The sequence below is a fragment of the Frieseomelitta varia genome, unplaced genomic scaffold (assembly GCF_011392965.1).
Source record: "Frieseomelitta varia isolate USP_RPSP 00005682 unplaced genomic scaffold, Fvar_1.2 scaffold_214, whole genome shotgun sequence".
NCBI classification, from domain to species: domain Eukaryota; kingdom Metazoa; phylum Arthropoda; class Insecta; order Hymenoptera; family Apidae; genus Frieseomelitta; species Frieseomelitta varia.
The window spans coordinates 173,578-189,784 of record NW_025109906.1 but is presented as its reverse complement, the minus strand read 5'-3'; the positions used below and the strand labels follow the sequence as shown (position 1 = coordinate 189,784).

The following is a 16,207-nucleotide window of genomic DNA, read 5'->3' as shown; positions in this document are numbered from 1 at the left end:
GTAATAAGTTAAGTAATCGTCTAATCAATTTTCAGGCGGACAAGACAATAAGCCTTATCCACGCATGCCCTCTGTATCGTGAAAGCACGGAATTAAAAAATGAGGTAAAAAAATAGAACTCTTTGTCATCTTGCGTGCTGAATGAAATTATCTTGTAAAAGAAAAATATAACATAGAATCGATCTGTTGATAGACCCTTCAATTCCTGTGGCAAATATCGTACACACAGCTTGAAGATACAAAATCAGTTCATTATGTATTGAACTACAACTTTGTTCGTAACGTTAGTATTCTTTTACATATGTAATTCATGTAATTCTTTCTCGTAGAATGTATAAAAAAATTTTTCACATGCTTCTTACAGTGTTTCTACTTCGTATTAACTTATTTGGTGATCATGGTACAATTGAGTCAAAACTTGATTTAACGTGATTACATAAATAGATGTACAGTTTGAAAATAAAATACCACTGTTAGAATGTTAAGAACATAAAAAAGGTTCCAATCGAATATTACTCTTCGTTGAGTTTTATGTGTTTGCACATTGAAATATTTCTCAACGCTAATATCATAGTTATAAGATAGAAATAAATTCTATGATTAATTTCGTTGCACTCGATTTTTGTCTCCTTTTGAATCAAAGAATTTCCCTGACTGCAATGTAGATGAACATGCGCAAATGTAATCCAGCATTTTGAATAAATAATTGCAGTGTAGCTCATACGAATTGAAATAACAGCGTGTCATTATTAATGCTAGACCTATCAGAATGATCAAAACAATGATCGATTCGTAATGTTTGCTAAATCATGTAAGTGATTTTTCGTAACATTTGTAAATAAAAGCTTGTGTATTTCATTGTACTGTAAGATCTTTTAATTTTCTTTTTTTTCCAAATCTTAATGGCTGATGAAAATTTTACGCTTTAATCGTCAAGTAATTCTAATATTAATAACACGTACGTTGAATAATAATACATAGTTAATATTTCAGTATGCACGTCATAACTAAATGAATTGAAAGGTAATATAAATGGATGCAATGACTGTACACACACGTAGAATATTAAGAATTTTCTGCGTGTAGCGTAGAAAGACAGCGAATATGGATGAGCTTTTTTCTGAAATGATCGCAATTACTCGGAGCCATAGTAAAATTACTCGGCCGTCACATATTTCCTCGATAGCAAGTACAATTGCTTCATATGTCAACTATTTTTACTTTCCTATAATTTTCTAAACGACATTCTACCCGTGAAACACTTTTTTATTTGATACAATTGTAGATGTTATGTCAGATGTTTCAGCCGTTGTCACCTTCAGTCTCACATAAACAAGTTACGTTAATGTCACGTATTCGTTCGTTTGGAAGAAGAACAATTTATGTGTGTCATTCGTAAAATGCATTAAAGTTGCATTCGACGTCAGTGTAAACATTCGCATTTGCCTTTACTTCGTTCTTTTTTTAAAGTCTACAAATGATAGTAAAGATCTAAAATTGGAAGAATTATTGCAACTCCTTTGAAATTCGTTCGAAGTGCTTCGCGAAACGGACGTGAAACAACTGTTTTCTGAGTCGTTGGTAAAAAAAAGTATTTCACTTTTAGCATCATTGGAAAAAGTCAATGATGTTGTTAACGTTTCTTATTTTAATTTTTCTGGATATATTAAAACAGCGATGGACAGCTACGAGAAAACAACAAGGATAATAACCGTATTTAATTACATCGCTGGACTCCGCAACTTCATTGATCCAAGAAAGAATCTGCTGAAATTTATATGCAGCTGGATCTGGAACATATTGTTGATTTTTACAATCTCTATCGTCGAATTGTATTTTCACTTATGTGCTTTGAAAATGAACATGCCATATAATATAGAGCGTGTTATATACGTAATCCAATATTCTACGCATGCATTGGGATATACGTGTACAATGATTATTGGTTTCTACCAATCCAAGGTAAATAGTGTTCAATAGTTCAATTATACAATACAAATCCTTCTTAAAAACGAAAAAGCATCCTTGCTTATATAATATTTGTTATTTTATATTTTAAAAATAATATTATATTATTATATGCTTGTATATATATATATAATCATATCTACTTGAACTACTAAATATTATGTATGTAGTTTTTATTATTTTATATTTTATTATATTTAAAACATAAATCTGCTTGATAAGCAAATATTATGTTATTGTTGTCGTATTTATGTATTTTTATTTATTGTACAGAACGTATCGATGTTGATAAAGCAGATTGACGAAGTGGACGAAAATTTGAGAAGTTTGGGAGTTAAGATCGATTATCACAATTTATTTCATCGTGTGATAATCGTCGGATCCATTTGGATATTAAACGCAACCATAATATACGGGATTTTGCTTCAATGCATAGTTCAAAAAACTCCAAACTTAGAAGTGATATTCGTTACTATTTGTTACACTTACATTACGAATGCCCAGTCAGTTATTTTATACGAATACAACGCAGCCATATTGTACGAGAACAGTAAAGAAACACATGACTCCGCTTAATAATGGGCTTCGAATAAAATATTCATAATAAAATATTCATTTATTTTTTTTCGTGACTCTTTTAATTAAATTAATCTGAATTGCTTCACAGTTGGCTTGGATCGCGATTTAAAATGATAAACGAGCTCCTAAAAACATTGCCCTCGGAGGACAACGAAAGTAACGCTACGGAATCCAACGAAGAAATTATTTTCAAACCAAGTAGTAATTTTCGAAACCAGTTAGTAGTCGATTGTTCGGTATCGGCTTGTTCTTCAGAAGTCTCACAGATATCTTCCATGAAAGACATATCAAATTTAAAGAAAGTATCACCGACTGATGGAAATCTTCGTTTACTTCAACAAATCAGGTAAACAGAATTAATAATAATAATAATAAAGATTAAAGAGCAAGCAATGTAAAAAGATGAGAAATTGTGATCATCGGAAAAGTCAGTTATATTATGTTTATTCCTTTCGAGATGAATTTTTCTTTTAATAACGGACGCCACAATATGATGAATACCATATTTTTAAATGATAATGTACATCTCGAGATAGAGGATATTAATTTAATAGAATAAGACTTGCTGATAGTAGAAAATTACTGATACTCATATATATTTTAAATACATATAAAATGTAATTCAAATTTACCAAATCTAATTCAAATCACTATATATTATTCTGCATCTATTAACGAATAAAGTGATTTGACAATTTGAAGGTTCCTGCATCTGCAAGTGTGCAACGTTTCGAAGATGGTCAACCAAATATTCAACGCACAAATCTTAATATATACGTTCTCACAACTGTTATATTCTACTATAATTATCTATTACATATACATGGAAATCCGCCGAAAAAATTTTATATACGAGTTAACTTTGAAAATTGTATATCTGTTGGACAGCATCATTGGTGTCTTAAAAATTGCTGTAATGAGTATTGATTGCGAATACGCAATGAGACAGGTGAGAAATTTTTTTATCACTCTTTTCAAATCTGCGTTTGGACTTCTTTATCCAATTACATATTCCTGTCGTAGTAGAAAATTTATTCAAATCGTGGAAAATGTGTAACAATCCCTACTATTATAATATTTTAAATATATCATATAATGATTGTATAATATAAATAACGATGATAACAATGATAAGATATGACGACACCATAAAGACAAAGATTATATCGAACCCTTACAAATCTTTTCCTCGATTGAAACTGAAACGAAATTGGCAAGAGAAATTCGAAGATTTCAACAGAGTTTTGCAATATAAGAATTCCAAATAACAGATTGAAAACTATAGTTACTCTACTGTTATCCATGAAACAATGTTTTATTTTCATTACGAAGATTCAACATATTTCTTTAATTTATGCAACGATGATGCGACAAAGAAATAAAATTGTATTCTAATGGCTCTCAAATAATTTTGTGAAAGATTAACCTTTTTTTTTTTTTTGAAAGGAGTAATAAGTTAAGTAATCGTCTAATCGATTTTCAGACGGACAAGATAATAAGCCTTATCCACGCATGCCCTCTGTATCGAGAAAGCGCGGAATTAAAACACGAGGTAAAAAATTGGAACTCTTTATTATCGTGCGTACTGAATGAAATTATCTTGGAAAAATATAACATAGATCGATCTGTTGGTAGACACTTCAATTCATGTGGCAAATATCGTACACACAGCTTGAAGATACAAAATCAGTTCATTATGTATTGAGCTACAGTTTCGTTCGTAACGTTAGTATCCTTTTACATATGTAATTTTTCTTTCTCGTAAGATGTATTAAAAATTGTTTCACATGCTTCTTACAGTGTTTCTACTTCGTATTAACTTATTTGGTGATCATGGTACAATTGAGTCAAAATTTGACAGTCACTGATCAAACTACAATCACATACGAAACTTCCTCTGTTCAGACAGTATTGCAAAAGAATGCAACTATAATTGCATAATTTCCCATGTCTTTTAATAGTATTTTATCGCAAAACAGTAAAATACGTAGGTATTAAATGTTAATAATTAATACTAAATACTTAACATTAGTGTACAATATCACAATTATAATGTTTTCTCACAATTTTTCTTGAACAAAGCAGTCATGGTAAAATAATATTTTTATTCGTGTATGAATATTATTATGATGTTATTACGTTTCTTAATTAATAATATGTTATTGAATAATATGTATAATAATAACAATTATATATACTATATTCTTTATTTACGATTTCCACATACTTACCGGAGCTTCAAGATTTTTTTATAAATCGACGAGGTACGAGAAGAGATGCAAACAACATTGTTGAAAACTTTCTCTCGAGGGTAAATATACTTAAATCTCGAAAGATTGTGTTATAAATAATTTAACGCAGTCAGAAATATACTACTTATCGTAAGCACTCCAAATTTTTGACGTCAACGAAAATTTCTCACCCCTCTAAGTGAAAAGAACAAACTCAAAAGAATAGAGTTCTCACGCTTTCCAAGTTAAGATTTGCTCCTACAAAATCGTTGCAACAATTTAAACAATTTATTGACAATTGTTCATCGTTGTACTCTTCGCTGCAATTCACGTTATTGAAACGACGGAGTGAGACGTTTGAAAAATTCGTTTGAACGTCAAGGTAGTCCATGTCCTTGACTTTCCCAGAAATAAAACTCCTTCGCTTGCGATAATAATAATAATTGTGCACAGTGGGCGCTTTCGTCATTAGCTGTTTCCAATAAAAATTTCATCGCCGTAACGACATCGATCCACAGATGGACAAGGAATTGTTGTGCTTGTCCATTACTTAGCAGCCTATCTAATATCCGTGACGTGATAATGATCTGCAAAAACTGTTCAGAAAACAGTGAAGAGGCGAACGGCAAGGAAGTAGAAGTGTTCCAAGTGTTCACGTAGTGTTCGTTTTCTCTCTTAGCTGGCGATGTTCAAGCCGAAAACCATCAGGCAAACCGTCGAGCCGTTGTTCGCGATGAACTTCCTGTTCGGGATGGGCATCAGTCTTAAAAAGAAGCCTCCGAGATTGATCGAATACGCGTACACCGTGTGCGTTTTGATATTAACCGGCACGATTGGTAAACTCGCGTTACCGTATTACAAAGAATATTATATAATCAGCACGTACGCTTTGAACCAAGTCATATTCGAGATACTGATTTACGCGGATCTTTTGATGATATGCACGCTGGCCGTCGTCAACAGAGTAAACGCACAGGTGATTTTTAACGCTTCTCGAATATTTTTTTTCTTCTTCCGAATTTTATGACAAAACAATCTTGAAACTAGCTAGTTAAAAACTCGGCACTTTATTTTATATTTCACATATTTTTATGTAATGTATTTTTTATTTGATTGTCGTAAAAATTCTCTGAAGGTTTATATATTGTATTATATATTATATGTAATATAAGTATATTATATTATTATATGTATTATAAATCTATTGTATAATATATACATATTATATTATTTGCAATGACTTTAACAATAATTCATTTACATCGAATAATAACAAAACATTTAATTTCAATTCTTCAATTTATTGTTAGTCTTTTAATTTAAACATTCTTCTCGAATATTTTTTCGAATTTTATGACAATCTTGAAACTAGCTAGTTAAAAACTCGACACTTTATTTTATATTTTACATACTTTTATGTAATGTATTTTCATATTTTGATTCTCGTAGAAATTCTCTATTGCATTAAAGTCTGAAGATTAATATATTGTGTATATGTGACATAAGTATATTATATTATTATATATATTATAAATCTGTTGTATAGTATATTATTATAATATATACATATTATATTATTTGCAATGACTTTAACAATAATACATCTACGTCAAATAATTACAAAACATTTAATTTCAGTTCTTCCATTTGTTGTTAGACTTTTAATTTAAAAAGAAAAAAGAAAAAAGAAGAAAACCATAGTAATCTTAAAGGTTTGAAATTCCTATATCGTAAGAAAAGAATTTCTCTGTAATTTCAATGTTTCTCTCATTTTCTAGAATTTACGTACGGTGATCGCACTTGTAGAATCGAACGATCGAACAATGGAGAAAATGGGATTGCCACAAATATATCACGCGCTGTTCGTCTATCAGATCAAGGGATTTGTATTTTACGGAATTTTCACAGTATTCTTCATCACGGTGATTTACACCTGGCAGTTCCAAGAGTCGACAGCGAAATCGATGAAATTCTACCTTACCTCTTTATCGTACTTGCCATTCCCGGTCATCTACATTTCTGTCATCTCGTTCTGCTTCTGGGTCACGTATGAAACTAATCATTCAAGAACAATACGATGAAATTTTAACGCTAGAACTACGTCTTAGAACTAGTTTAATGGTTTGTCATAATGTCGTGAGTACTTCAATTTCTTTAAATACATTCGCGCAGCGATCGTTCAAATGAAAGACATAATAACGAAAAAGATATTAAGCGAGTCTGTGGAATTACTTTTCATAGCTTTTCATCATTAAAAATAAAAACAGAATTCGATGATGTACGTAAGATGACTGAAAAAATTTTTAACGAAGTGTTGGCACTAGAAATTCGAGTAATTTTTTTCACAAAATTTTTTTATTAATAAATCCTTGTGTGTTCTTTATTATTATATATCGTGAACTTTTTTTCTGTTTCTTACACGTGAATTTTTCCCATTATTTAATATCCCAGTCAATGGTAAGTTCTAGCGTTAAATACGGTAGAATTCCATTTATGAGAATGAAATTTTAATTGGTGCTCGGTTACATGAACGAGTTCCATATATTGATTTATTCTTATACCGTCCACAAGTCTAATTAATTTAATTCTAATTATGGAGGTACTCCTTAATCAAACATAGCAATCTTTTGATTAAATTATATCAGGTGTCCGAATAGTTTTATGCATATCTGAACATGAACTTCTATTGTCAACCATTATTTTATGAATTGTTCATTCTGCAACCAATTCAAGTAAACAGAATTCTACTGTAACAAATATTTTAATGAGGCAAACAAAATATAATAAATATATATGTAGATGCATGAAGCTGAAATTTTGTCAACTGAATCAGTTGCTTCTTAGTATGCTGTCGACATCGGAGTCACCATTGTATAAAAGATTTCTGAAAACGAGCAACGACCTCGAGAACAAGAGATTCTCGTCGTTTAGAATTGTACAAGAGAGCAACGGGAATACGTGCAAGATGAGATCAGTAAAGTAAGATTCTGCGACGCATTTTCGCTCTCTACGTTGTTTTTTTTGTATTACACTTATCGTATTGTATTCTGCCTCAGACGATAAGAGGCTGAATGGAGCTTCTCAGTTAGAATCTTATGTTATCAAGCATGGTCTGGAAATATTCGAAGTAATAAGAAAGGGAAGGGAATCGTGAAAAATTTATTTCGATGCACTTTCGTAGAAAATTTTCGAACAGAACTTTTTACTCGAGACATTTAAAAAATATTTCTACCAAATCTCTCGTCTGATTACAATATAGTACAAAATTTCACGATGCAACGAATATATTATTAATGTTAAATTGCTCGAAATTTAAACTTGAAACGAATAGTAAATTCGATATTACAAAGAAAAAAATAGTGTTAAATTTCAGATAAACTGAGAACGAGAACTACAACATAAGTTTTTCAAAACGTAGAGTGCGTAATAGATAGTTTTCTTAATTAGTTCAATGATTCTTAATTCATTCAATTATTTATTGATTTTTGTGAAAAGGCAAATACATCTGGAGATAATCAAGATCGTGAAGGTTGTGAATGATACTTTTGGAGTGCAAGTTTTACTGCTGATGACCATATCGGTTATCTTCACCACTATTTTCCTCTACATATTGTACAGAATCCTATCGCTGGATCTATCAACCAATGAGCTTATGCGAGAACTGATTTCCATAATTTGCTGGCTATTAATTTACATACCTTGTGTCTTGTATGTAAACCACGTTTGTGCCAAGACAATCACAGAGGTACAGAATTCTATTGCAAAAGAATTGTTCATTCTCATTTGTAAATTCTTAAAAGCATTTTCTTAGAGAGAGAAACATAAAAAAAGAACTTCTTTGTAAAGTATACCTTATATTTAAAATATCGAAGTTAAAAAAAATTTGAAAGTAAATTTAAAAAAGAATTCGTATCGAATACTTTTTGTCATTATTATTAATTCATTATTATTGTTCACAGGCAACAAATATGGGGGATCTTGTATGCAAGCTTTATGAATCATCCACCGACAAGGAATTTCGAGCAGAGGTAAAAAACTCTAAATTTCTTCTCGAGATTGTTATGAAAAAAAAGAACATATTCATTGACTCAAGGATCTTTTTAGATTAGAAATTTCACTCTGCAGCTGATACAAAATCCAGTGATATTCACAGCTTACGGTTTCTTCAATCTGGATCACGCGTTTATTCAAGGAGTAAGTATTCTTAAAATGAAAGATGAAATTTAATTTATAATTACAATTTATAATTATTGATGTCTTAATTTTCATTTACAAATATAATAATTTATATTAATTTTCAATGATAATCTGTAATAATTGTCACTGTTAATTGCGATGGCCAGAGAAAATAAATATTAATTAATAATTATCATTCAATCAAAAATTAATATAGTAACAATAATAATTTATTTTTATGTTTTTAGGTCATCGGAACGATCACCACGTATCTCGTAATTATGATTCAAGTGGGAGACATATCGAAATCACAGCCACATAACAATACCTATATTTCATCATAAGAAATCTATTTCTATTCAAATAACTAAATTTCCAATTCAGATCGAGTTATAATTTGAATTTTTGGCAAAGGATAGATTGAAATCATGGACCAAAACTAAGAGGGAATACCTTGAACTCGAGTCTCTTGACCAAGCTTCTCAGATATTCGCCCCCAACAGTTTTCCGCCAATTAGAACGTGGACAGGGATGATACCCCAATTACACTATCCCCCGATACACCCTATGCGATTCCAGATGGAGGCGTTAGCCCGTGAAATTTGGTAATCTTGAAACTCGATAGCTTGTAATTCGGTGAAAATAGCTATTCCTTTTCATGCAATAACCGATTCTTAATTCACGAAAGTGGTGATTAAATAGTCTTGAAGGTCTAAATCGGATTCCTCTTCGAGAAATTTAAAAAACAATATTCAATGATTTAAAAAAAAGAAAGATTTTCTGCAAAACTTTTCCTTTTCAAAACTCAGTTTAGTTTGTAAAAATTGGAAATTAAAGCTTTCAAAATTATATTAACGTTCACTATGATGCCTTCTTTCAGATATTTTCAAGTTGAATGTACTTTTTTAAGATCAAAAAATACCTCGAATTTCAATTTTGTATTAAACATCTTCCTGAAACACTGCAAACTTTTCCGTCCGTTAAAATGAAACAATATTTGCTCTGTAATTCAAATATAAAATACTTCAAACTCTTTGATCCATATTAATTCACGTTATTTACTTGTCATAAATATTTTTTTTTTTTTTTTTTGCTTTTCTTGCATGTGTAGTTCATTTCAGTGTTGCAACTTGCGCAACACAGATAAAACACACGTTTACAACGAGTATAACATTAATTGGGAATTAAGGGTGCGAACGAGCGTGGCAGTCAGGAGCCACCTGCTACCGTGGAAATAGTATTCCGCTGGTGGGGCTAGGAGAATTGATATATTGCACCCAGGGGGACAGAGAGACCAGTTTCGATGGGTGCAAGTACCGTGTCATCCCTAATCCTCTCTGCCCTCGTTAACTAACATTCGTAAGAGATATCTAGGCTTTGTTGTCGATTAAATTATTCCAGTCACTGCGATCAAATTCACGACAGTATAATAGTATTCCACACGAAGGTGTTTCATTAATTTCAAATTTTTTATTTCAAATTTTATTGTAACTTGCAAATATTATTTTCGTTGCCTTTCATTCTGTTCTATATATAATTTAAATATCATAATTCCTTTAATATCAATTTTTAAAGAAAACTTATTCCTCTTAATGTTAACTCTGATCTTTGACGTTAACTGTATAATAATAATAATACTTATGTGATGTCGTGACTGAACAAAAGATTACTAAACAGAAACAGAAAGACAGATTTCCTTGAACGAGGCATATGGGACGGATTAAAAGAGGAGATTTTAGAAAAGTAAACGCAAACAGGCTGCTGCGATTCTAATAATCCGCAAACGTCGTTTATCATGTCGAAACGGATTTACCCTAACAACAAGGACACTCCTACTCGAGGGTGTACTCCTATTCGATCACGTCGCATACTCGCGAAACGTTTACCCCGCATGTTTATTGATATCGAATAGGGCGCGTTTCAATAACGATGTAAAAAAATAGGGAATAGAAAGATGGCCCATTAATAAAAAATTATGTACATATTTATTTCTACAATATGTTATAGTTACAGTTTCTTTTTTCCATATATCAATTTGTTTTTCAATTTCTTTGGATTTATTCCATATACCTTTAATCTCTCTGGATTTAGCGAAGCAATGTTACTATTGATTTCTTTGTTCTTCAAGTGATTCTTCTTCTTTTTGTCGAATTTTTTCTTCGTCTTTTTTTCGTTGAACTTTTCTGTCTTCGAATGTTTGATATTTAACTCGTTACGACTTTGACCGTCAACTTCCTTTTTAGAACTTTCTTTAATAGATTTATCTGTAGCTTCTTTTTCTTCGCAAGGTTTATTTTCGATTGAATTTGTAGATGATTCGAGGGTATTATTTTTTATCTTTTTCTTCGGTTGCTCGAGTTGTTCCTCTTGCTTCCGTTTCTTCTCAGGTTCCTTTGATTCTTTCTGTGCTACACTATCCTTACTTTCTATTTCTTTGCTACTTCCATTAAGTTGTTTGTTATCTTTAGATGTTTCATGATTAATTTCGGTAGTAGATGAATCGTCCAGAGTATTTTGTGTCTTTGTCTTCTTTCTTCGTCGCTTCTTTTTTCCTTCTACGTTTTCATTAGTGGTAGAAGTGATTTCTTTTTTATCTCCCTCTTCTTCATCCTCAGATTCTCTAAAAAATATTAAACATAGCCTATAATAAACAATATGAATTTAATTTTTAAAAAAATCACATATTTTCTCCTTCTCTCCTTACTTGTACAAACTTGTAAATATCTTTCTCTTAAGTGTCTCATTCTTGGCCTTCTGTTTATACATTTTAATGTCATTTAGTTCCGCGTATTCCGGTTTGTATTGAAGAGCTTTCTTCAAAGAACACCACTTGTTCAGTTCTTTGTCATCAGCCATCAATATCTGATAAAAAAGACATCGTTAAGATATTTTGTAGAAAAAGGTATTAAAAATAAAATTAATTCCTCTGTACCTCCTCTACGCTTAAACCGTAATTATTTGGCACAACTTTTCTGTATTTAAATCTACATGGTATGTCACCAATCATATCTTCATAATCTAATGAATAATACTTATCGAAATATTCTTCGTAAGATTTATATTGTTGAGGATCAAATTTCGGTTTTTCTTTTGCTATGAGTTCTGCGAACTTGGATTTTCGTCTACGTTTTCTTTTTTTAGAAGATTCTATTTCTTCTTGAACCCTTTTCAATGGATTGTAATCCGCATCCATCTGAAAATACATTTAATTATAGTTTATTTTTATACAATGAAAATAATTGATACAATAAAATAAATAAATTACATTAAATTCTGGATCCTCGCAATGGGGTTCTTCATATTCATCTTCATCCGCAAGATTTTTCGCTGTTGGATCATAATTATCCCAGTTATCTTCAATTCCTAATTCTTCATCAATATCATGGAATTCAGGTTTAACATTTTCCTCAGGAATTGCATAGTAATCGTCATTAAAAACTTGATTCATTTTTCGATCATATTCAACAGGATCAAAATCACCCTCCAAATCAACATCATTAAACTGAATATCATCATTCCCCGTGATCTCTTTCAATTTCTCTATCTTTTCCTCGATTTCTTTTCTTTTCAATGCCTTCAGCTGCATAAGCTCCTCTTTCTTTCGTAATTTCTCCTCTTCCTTTCTCTTTTTTATTTCTGCTCTTTTCTCGGCTCTGCGAGTATCCTTTCTCCTTAAAGAATTCTCCATAGTTCGCGGATATCGTTTAATAAATTCCTGATCAGGTTCTTCAAATCTAAAATTATATTTATGCTCAAATTCTTCTTGCTTTTCGATGTTTTTTTCGTCTTCTGACAAATTTTCGTCACTGTCGTGAATTACATAATTTTTGCCTTGATCATCATCATCATCATCCGGCCCAGTATAATTTTTATCTAAATATTTATCATTAAGTACATAATCTCTTAAAAATTTTTCATTAGCATCTAAATTAGGATTAGACCAAAAATCGCGCAGAGGTTTGAGTATCTCCTGTTCATTTTCATTAATTTCTGTCTTTTGTCCTTTCAACCATTCTTTATAATCGGTATCTTCCTAATAATAAAAACAATATCAGTGTTGTTACAAAAAATACGAAATATTAAAAAATTACGAACTTACTTTTGTTTTTTCACTTTCAGATTTAACTTTTGGCTTTAGCAAATCATCATCTTCTTCTTCTTCATCATTTAATACATTTTTGAAACTCTCTTTTAGCTCTTTCTGCTCTTGTACATATGTGACTTTATTACTTCCTATTCTATCTGTTTCCAGTACATTTTCATCTTCACTGTCACTAAGTTTCCCATCCCTTTCCACAATAATGTTTCTTTCATAATCTCTTAGAAAAACAGCTTTTTCTTTCTTAGGTTTTTGCTTCTTCTTCTCTGTATAAACTTCCTGTACTTTATTAGTGTCATTAAAAAATGCTACATGTTGATCATAAATTTTTGGATCTTTATTTTTTAAAAGGGCTAGTGCCTTATAAAAATCTTTATCGAATTGCTGTCTCAATTCCTATAAAAAAACAATGTAATCAATAAAATAATACAGAAATTTGTTACATTTATAAAATACTATATTTATAATAAAATATTATATTTATACATTTCCTTCTTCTTTTTCAGAGGAATTGTCACTATTGGAGTTTTCATCTGAATCTGTACCTTCATTAATATCTCCATATTTTGTTTTTACTGGAACACAGATTTTTTAGATGAAAATAATCATCAATATACAAGGTTATGAAGTCTGGTATATGTACTTACATTTATTTAATTCTTCCTTCTGTCGCCAGTTATTATAATTTTTGGCATAATCTGTATTTATTTTTAATTCTTCCTCAGAATCAGAATTATCACCATTAAATAGAGTAAACATTATAATATGAAAGAATTAAAACTTTGAGTCAAATAATTAGATATTATAAACTGACTCCTTTATAATACTCCATTAACTTTTTATGTAAAATAATTATAAAAATGTGTATTATCTTTCTTTATAAATCAAAATTATCAAATTACAAAAAATAAAGTTTATCTTTCTCGCAATAATATGAATTAGCAGGATAAAACGAGAAGGTTATGTTGTCCATGAATGAAAAACCACATGTTACTGAATTTTTCTACTTCAGAACGTTTATTGAAAGTTTTTTATTATTGAAATAAAATGTGGTATATTTTATTGAGTAAGTATAAGTAAACAATCTCAGTATAAAATATGTAAATTATTTATACATATACTTTATATATATTTATATAAGTTTATAACTTAATTAAAATTATTCTAACTTCCAAAGTTATATTAATAACATATATTAATCTTGTAATTTATCATTAACTTAATTATTTAATATAAAAATAAACCATTCATTATTGAATATTGGAATAAATTTGATTACATATCTTTACAAATATAGCTTTTAAAATCAATTTTATTTGAAAAATAAATAACTGTACATGAAAAGTTAGCATTTCTTAAACATTATATTTGTACGCAGGTGCTCTCTTAGATATCAGAGTGACTATACATAAATATTTTTATGTATTAATTAATACAGACTAAAGTAATATATAAATTTTATTATACATATATGTACAAAATGGAATATTTAAACAGTATAGTTAGTATAGTTGTATAAATAGCAAAAACCTACAAAATACGAATAGAAAGAAAACATGTTTTGCTTCATTGTATACTAACCAAGACATCATAATAAATAACATATCTGATGAGTAAAATTGCAAATGAAACACATACATTTCAGTCTGTAATACAAATAATTATGTTTCGTATTTGCAAATTTGTTCATATGGTAAGTCCTTTACAATAGTATCATTCCACTCTAATTTTATATCAATACTGTAACTTTCTACATGAAGTTTGTGCACCATACCCTTCATGCCCTTGTATTTGCCCCAAAGAATTATAACTTGCTTTCCAATGGCGGGTATTACGGTTTCTAAATATTCCTGATCTAACTTTATGATATGATTCTCAACTTCTTCAGGCGACTTCAATTTCACCTTTCCAACAAAGTTGGAGTTTTCAACGGACTGAATTATTCCTTTAGACTTGTAGTATTTGTTTCCAAGAGTTTTGGTGACTACTTTCACTATTAAACCTACCCTTAACCATCCTTCTCTACAATCGTCATCTATGCTACGCTTAGGTATATGTTTTTCCGATTTTATCGAACTTGTTTCCTTGTCTGTATATTCGTCATCATTTAATTTCTCAGATTTTATATTTGAAATCATAGAAACCAATTCACCAGTACTAGAAGCTTTATCTGCTTCTTGTTTTATAATGGGAAGCAACTTTGGTTTTTTATTTATCTTCATGTTAATAACTAGAGGTGTATCATTGTCGACACGCGTTAGTGGCTCCTTAGTAGTTTCACTTTGTCCGCTGGTTTCTTGTTGGCCTTTTTCTACTTGTTTCTCTATAAATTCCATCATTCTTTCCTCATCATCTTTATCCATTTTTTGCTTCTTGGCTTTCTTTTCTTGAGCTGCTAATGTTTCTGGATCTCTATCGATATATGTTACATACCAGCCTAAGGACAGGGAAAACAATTATTAAAAAGAAATAGTTGACATTATGTTTGTTTGAATCATTTCTTATAGAAACTGACAAATGTTTCATGAAAAAATTACCTTTCTCTGTTTCATCAACAACACATTTTCCAGTACGTCCGAGCCATTTAACAAAGGCAGTCAGTGTAAGCCAAATCGTAGCATTCATATGTATGTGTCCTCTGTCTGAGATATATTCCTGATAAACACGATTGGCTGGGACACGTCTGGTACCAAATTGTCTTTTCAGCAAGTTCAAGTAACCCTGAGAGAACTCTCTTGAAAATTGATCCATATAACGGGACGCATTATCAGCAAATAGCAATAACTGTCTATGATGAGATTCCGACATTGTATGACACTTAAACCCATTTTCATCTCGGCATTGCTTCTGACACATTTGACAATACCATCTCAACTTCTGCAAGCCCTTGGCCTTAATTTTGTTAGCGATATACTTTGGAGTTCCCACTTCGTGTTTGCCCATTTTCTCGATTCACTGAGCTAATGCGTAATGTTCTTTAATGTGTAAATATCCTTTATTAATTAACTGATTAATTGACGTTTTTTTATTGAAGTTGGAGAACTATGCAATATATTACAGCATAGCAACAAATTGCAATAGGTTACTTAAGATACCTCCATAATATTGTGAATGTTGGAGCCCTCTATAGAAATATTCAGAGACATCTACATTC

General features: G+C 30.4%; 5 protein-coding genes across 6 annotated transcripts in view; 3 read left to right on the top strand and 2 right to left on the bottom strand.

Annotated features, from left to right (window-relative positions):
- Window positions 1-554, top strand: part of LOC122527222 — a 1,878-nt gene extending 1,324 nt beyond the window's left edge. The window contains exons 3-5 of the mRNA XM_043651211.1: window positions 36-104; window positions 194-283; window positions 365-554. Coding sequence (XP_043507146.1) covers window positions 36-104; window positions 194-283; window positions 365-427 — 222 coding nt within the window. The 3' untranslated portion in view covers window positions 428-554. The remainder of the gene's footprint in view (window positions 1-35; window positions 105-193; window positions 284-364) is intronic.
- A 765-nt stretch (window positions 555-1,319) lies between these two features.
- LOC122527230 lies at window positions 1,320-4,626 on the top strand. Its single transcript, XM_043651224.1, has 8 exons — window positions 1,320-1,581; window positions 1,676-1,962; window positions 2,242-2,507; window positions 2,636-2,893; window positions 3,250-3,496; window positions 4,031-4,099; window positions 4,183-4,272; window positions 4,348-4,626. Exons 2-8 carry the CDS (start codon window positions 1,678-1,680, stop codon window positions 4,486-4,488), a joined length of 1,356 nt encoding a protein of 451 aa, XP_043507159.1. The 5' UTR covers window positions 1,320-1,581; window positions 1,676-1,677; the 3' UTR covers window positions 4,489-4,626.
- Window positions 4,627-5,401: 775 nt separating this feature from the next.
- Window positions 5,402-9,914, top strand: LOC122527225 (putative gustatory receptor 28b). Of its 2 annotated transcripts, none has more exons than XM_043651215.1 (7): window positions 5,402-5,754; window positions 6,557-6,825; window positions 7,623-7,757; window positions 8,274-8,523; window positions 8,738-8,806; window positions 8,883-8,972; window positions 9,203-9,914. In XM_043651215.1, exons 1-7 carry the CDS (start codon window positions 5,464-5,466, stop codon window positions 9,296-9,298), a joined length of 1,200 nt encoding a protein of 399 aa, XP_043507150.1. In that variant the 5' UTR covers window positions 5,402-5,463; the 3' UTR covers window positions 9,299-9,914. The 2 variants fall into 2 exon arrangements, with proteins under 2 accessions (XP_043507150.1, XP_043507149.1); XM_043651214.1 differs by having other exon boundaries at window positions 7,578-7,757.
- A 1,033-nt stretch (window positions 9,915-10,947) lies between these two features.
- On the bottom strand, window positions 10,948-14,037 carry LOC122527239 (protein KRI1 homolog). Its single transcript, XM_043651237.1, has 7 exons — window positions 13,701-14,037; window positions 13,540-13,628; window positions 13,054-13,449; window positions 12,220-12,987; window positions 11,887-12,147; window positions 11,659-11,816; window positions 10,948-11,574 (listed from the first exon to the last, which is right to left on the bottom strand). The coding sequence occupies exons 1-7, from the start codon at window positions 13,810-13,812 to the stop codon at window positions 10,962-10,964; spliced, it is 2,397 nt and encodes a 798-aa protein (XP_043507172.1). The 5' UTR covers window positions 13,813-14,037; the 3' UTR covers window positions 10,948-10,961.
- Window positions 14,038-14,379: 342 nt separating this feature from the next.
- LOC122527241 (DNA/RNA-binding protein KIN17) lies at window positions 14,380-16,207 on the bottom strand. Its single transcript, XM_043651238.1, has 2 exons — window positions 15,591-16,207; window positions 14,380-15,490 (listed from the first exon to the last, which is right to left on the bottom strand). Exons 1-2 carry the CDS (start codon window positions 15,994-15,996, stop codon window positions 14,715-14,717), a joined length of 1,182 nt encoding a protein of 393 aa, XP_043507173.1. The 5' UTR covers window positions 15,997-16,207; the 3' UTR covers window positions 14,380-14,714.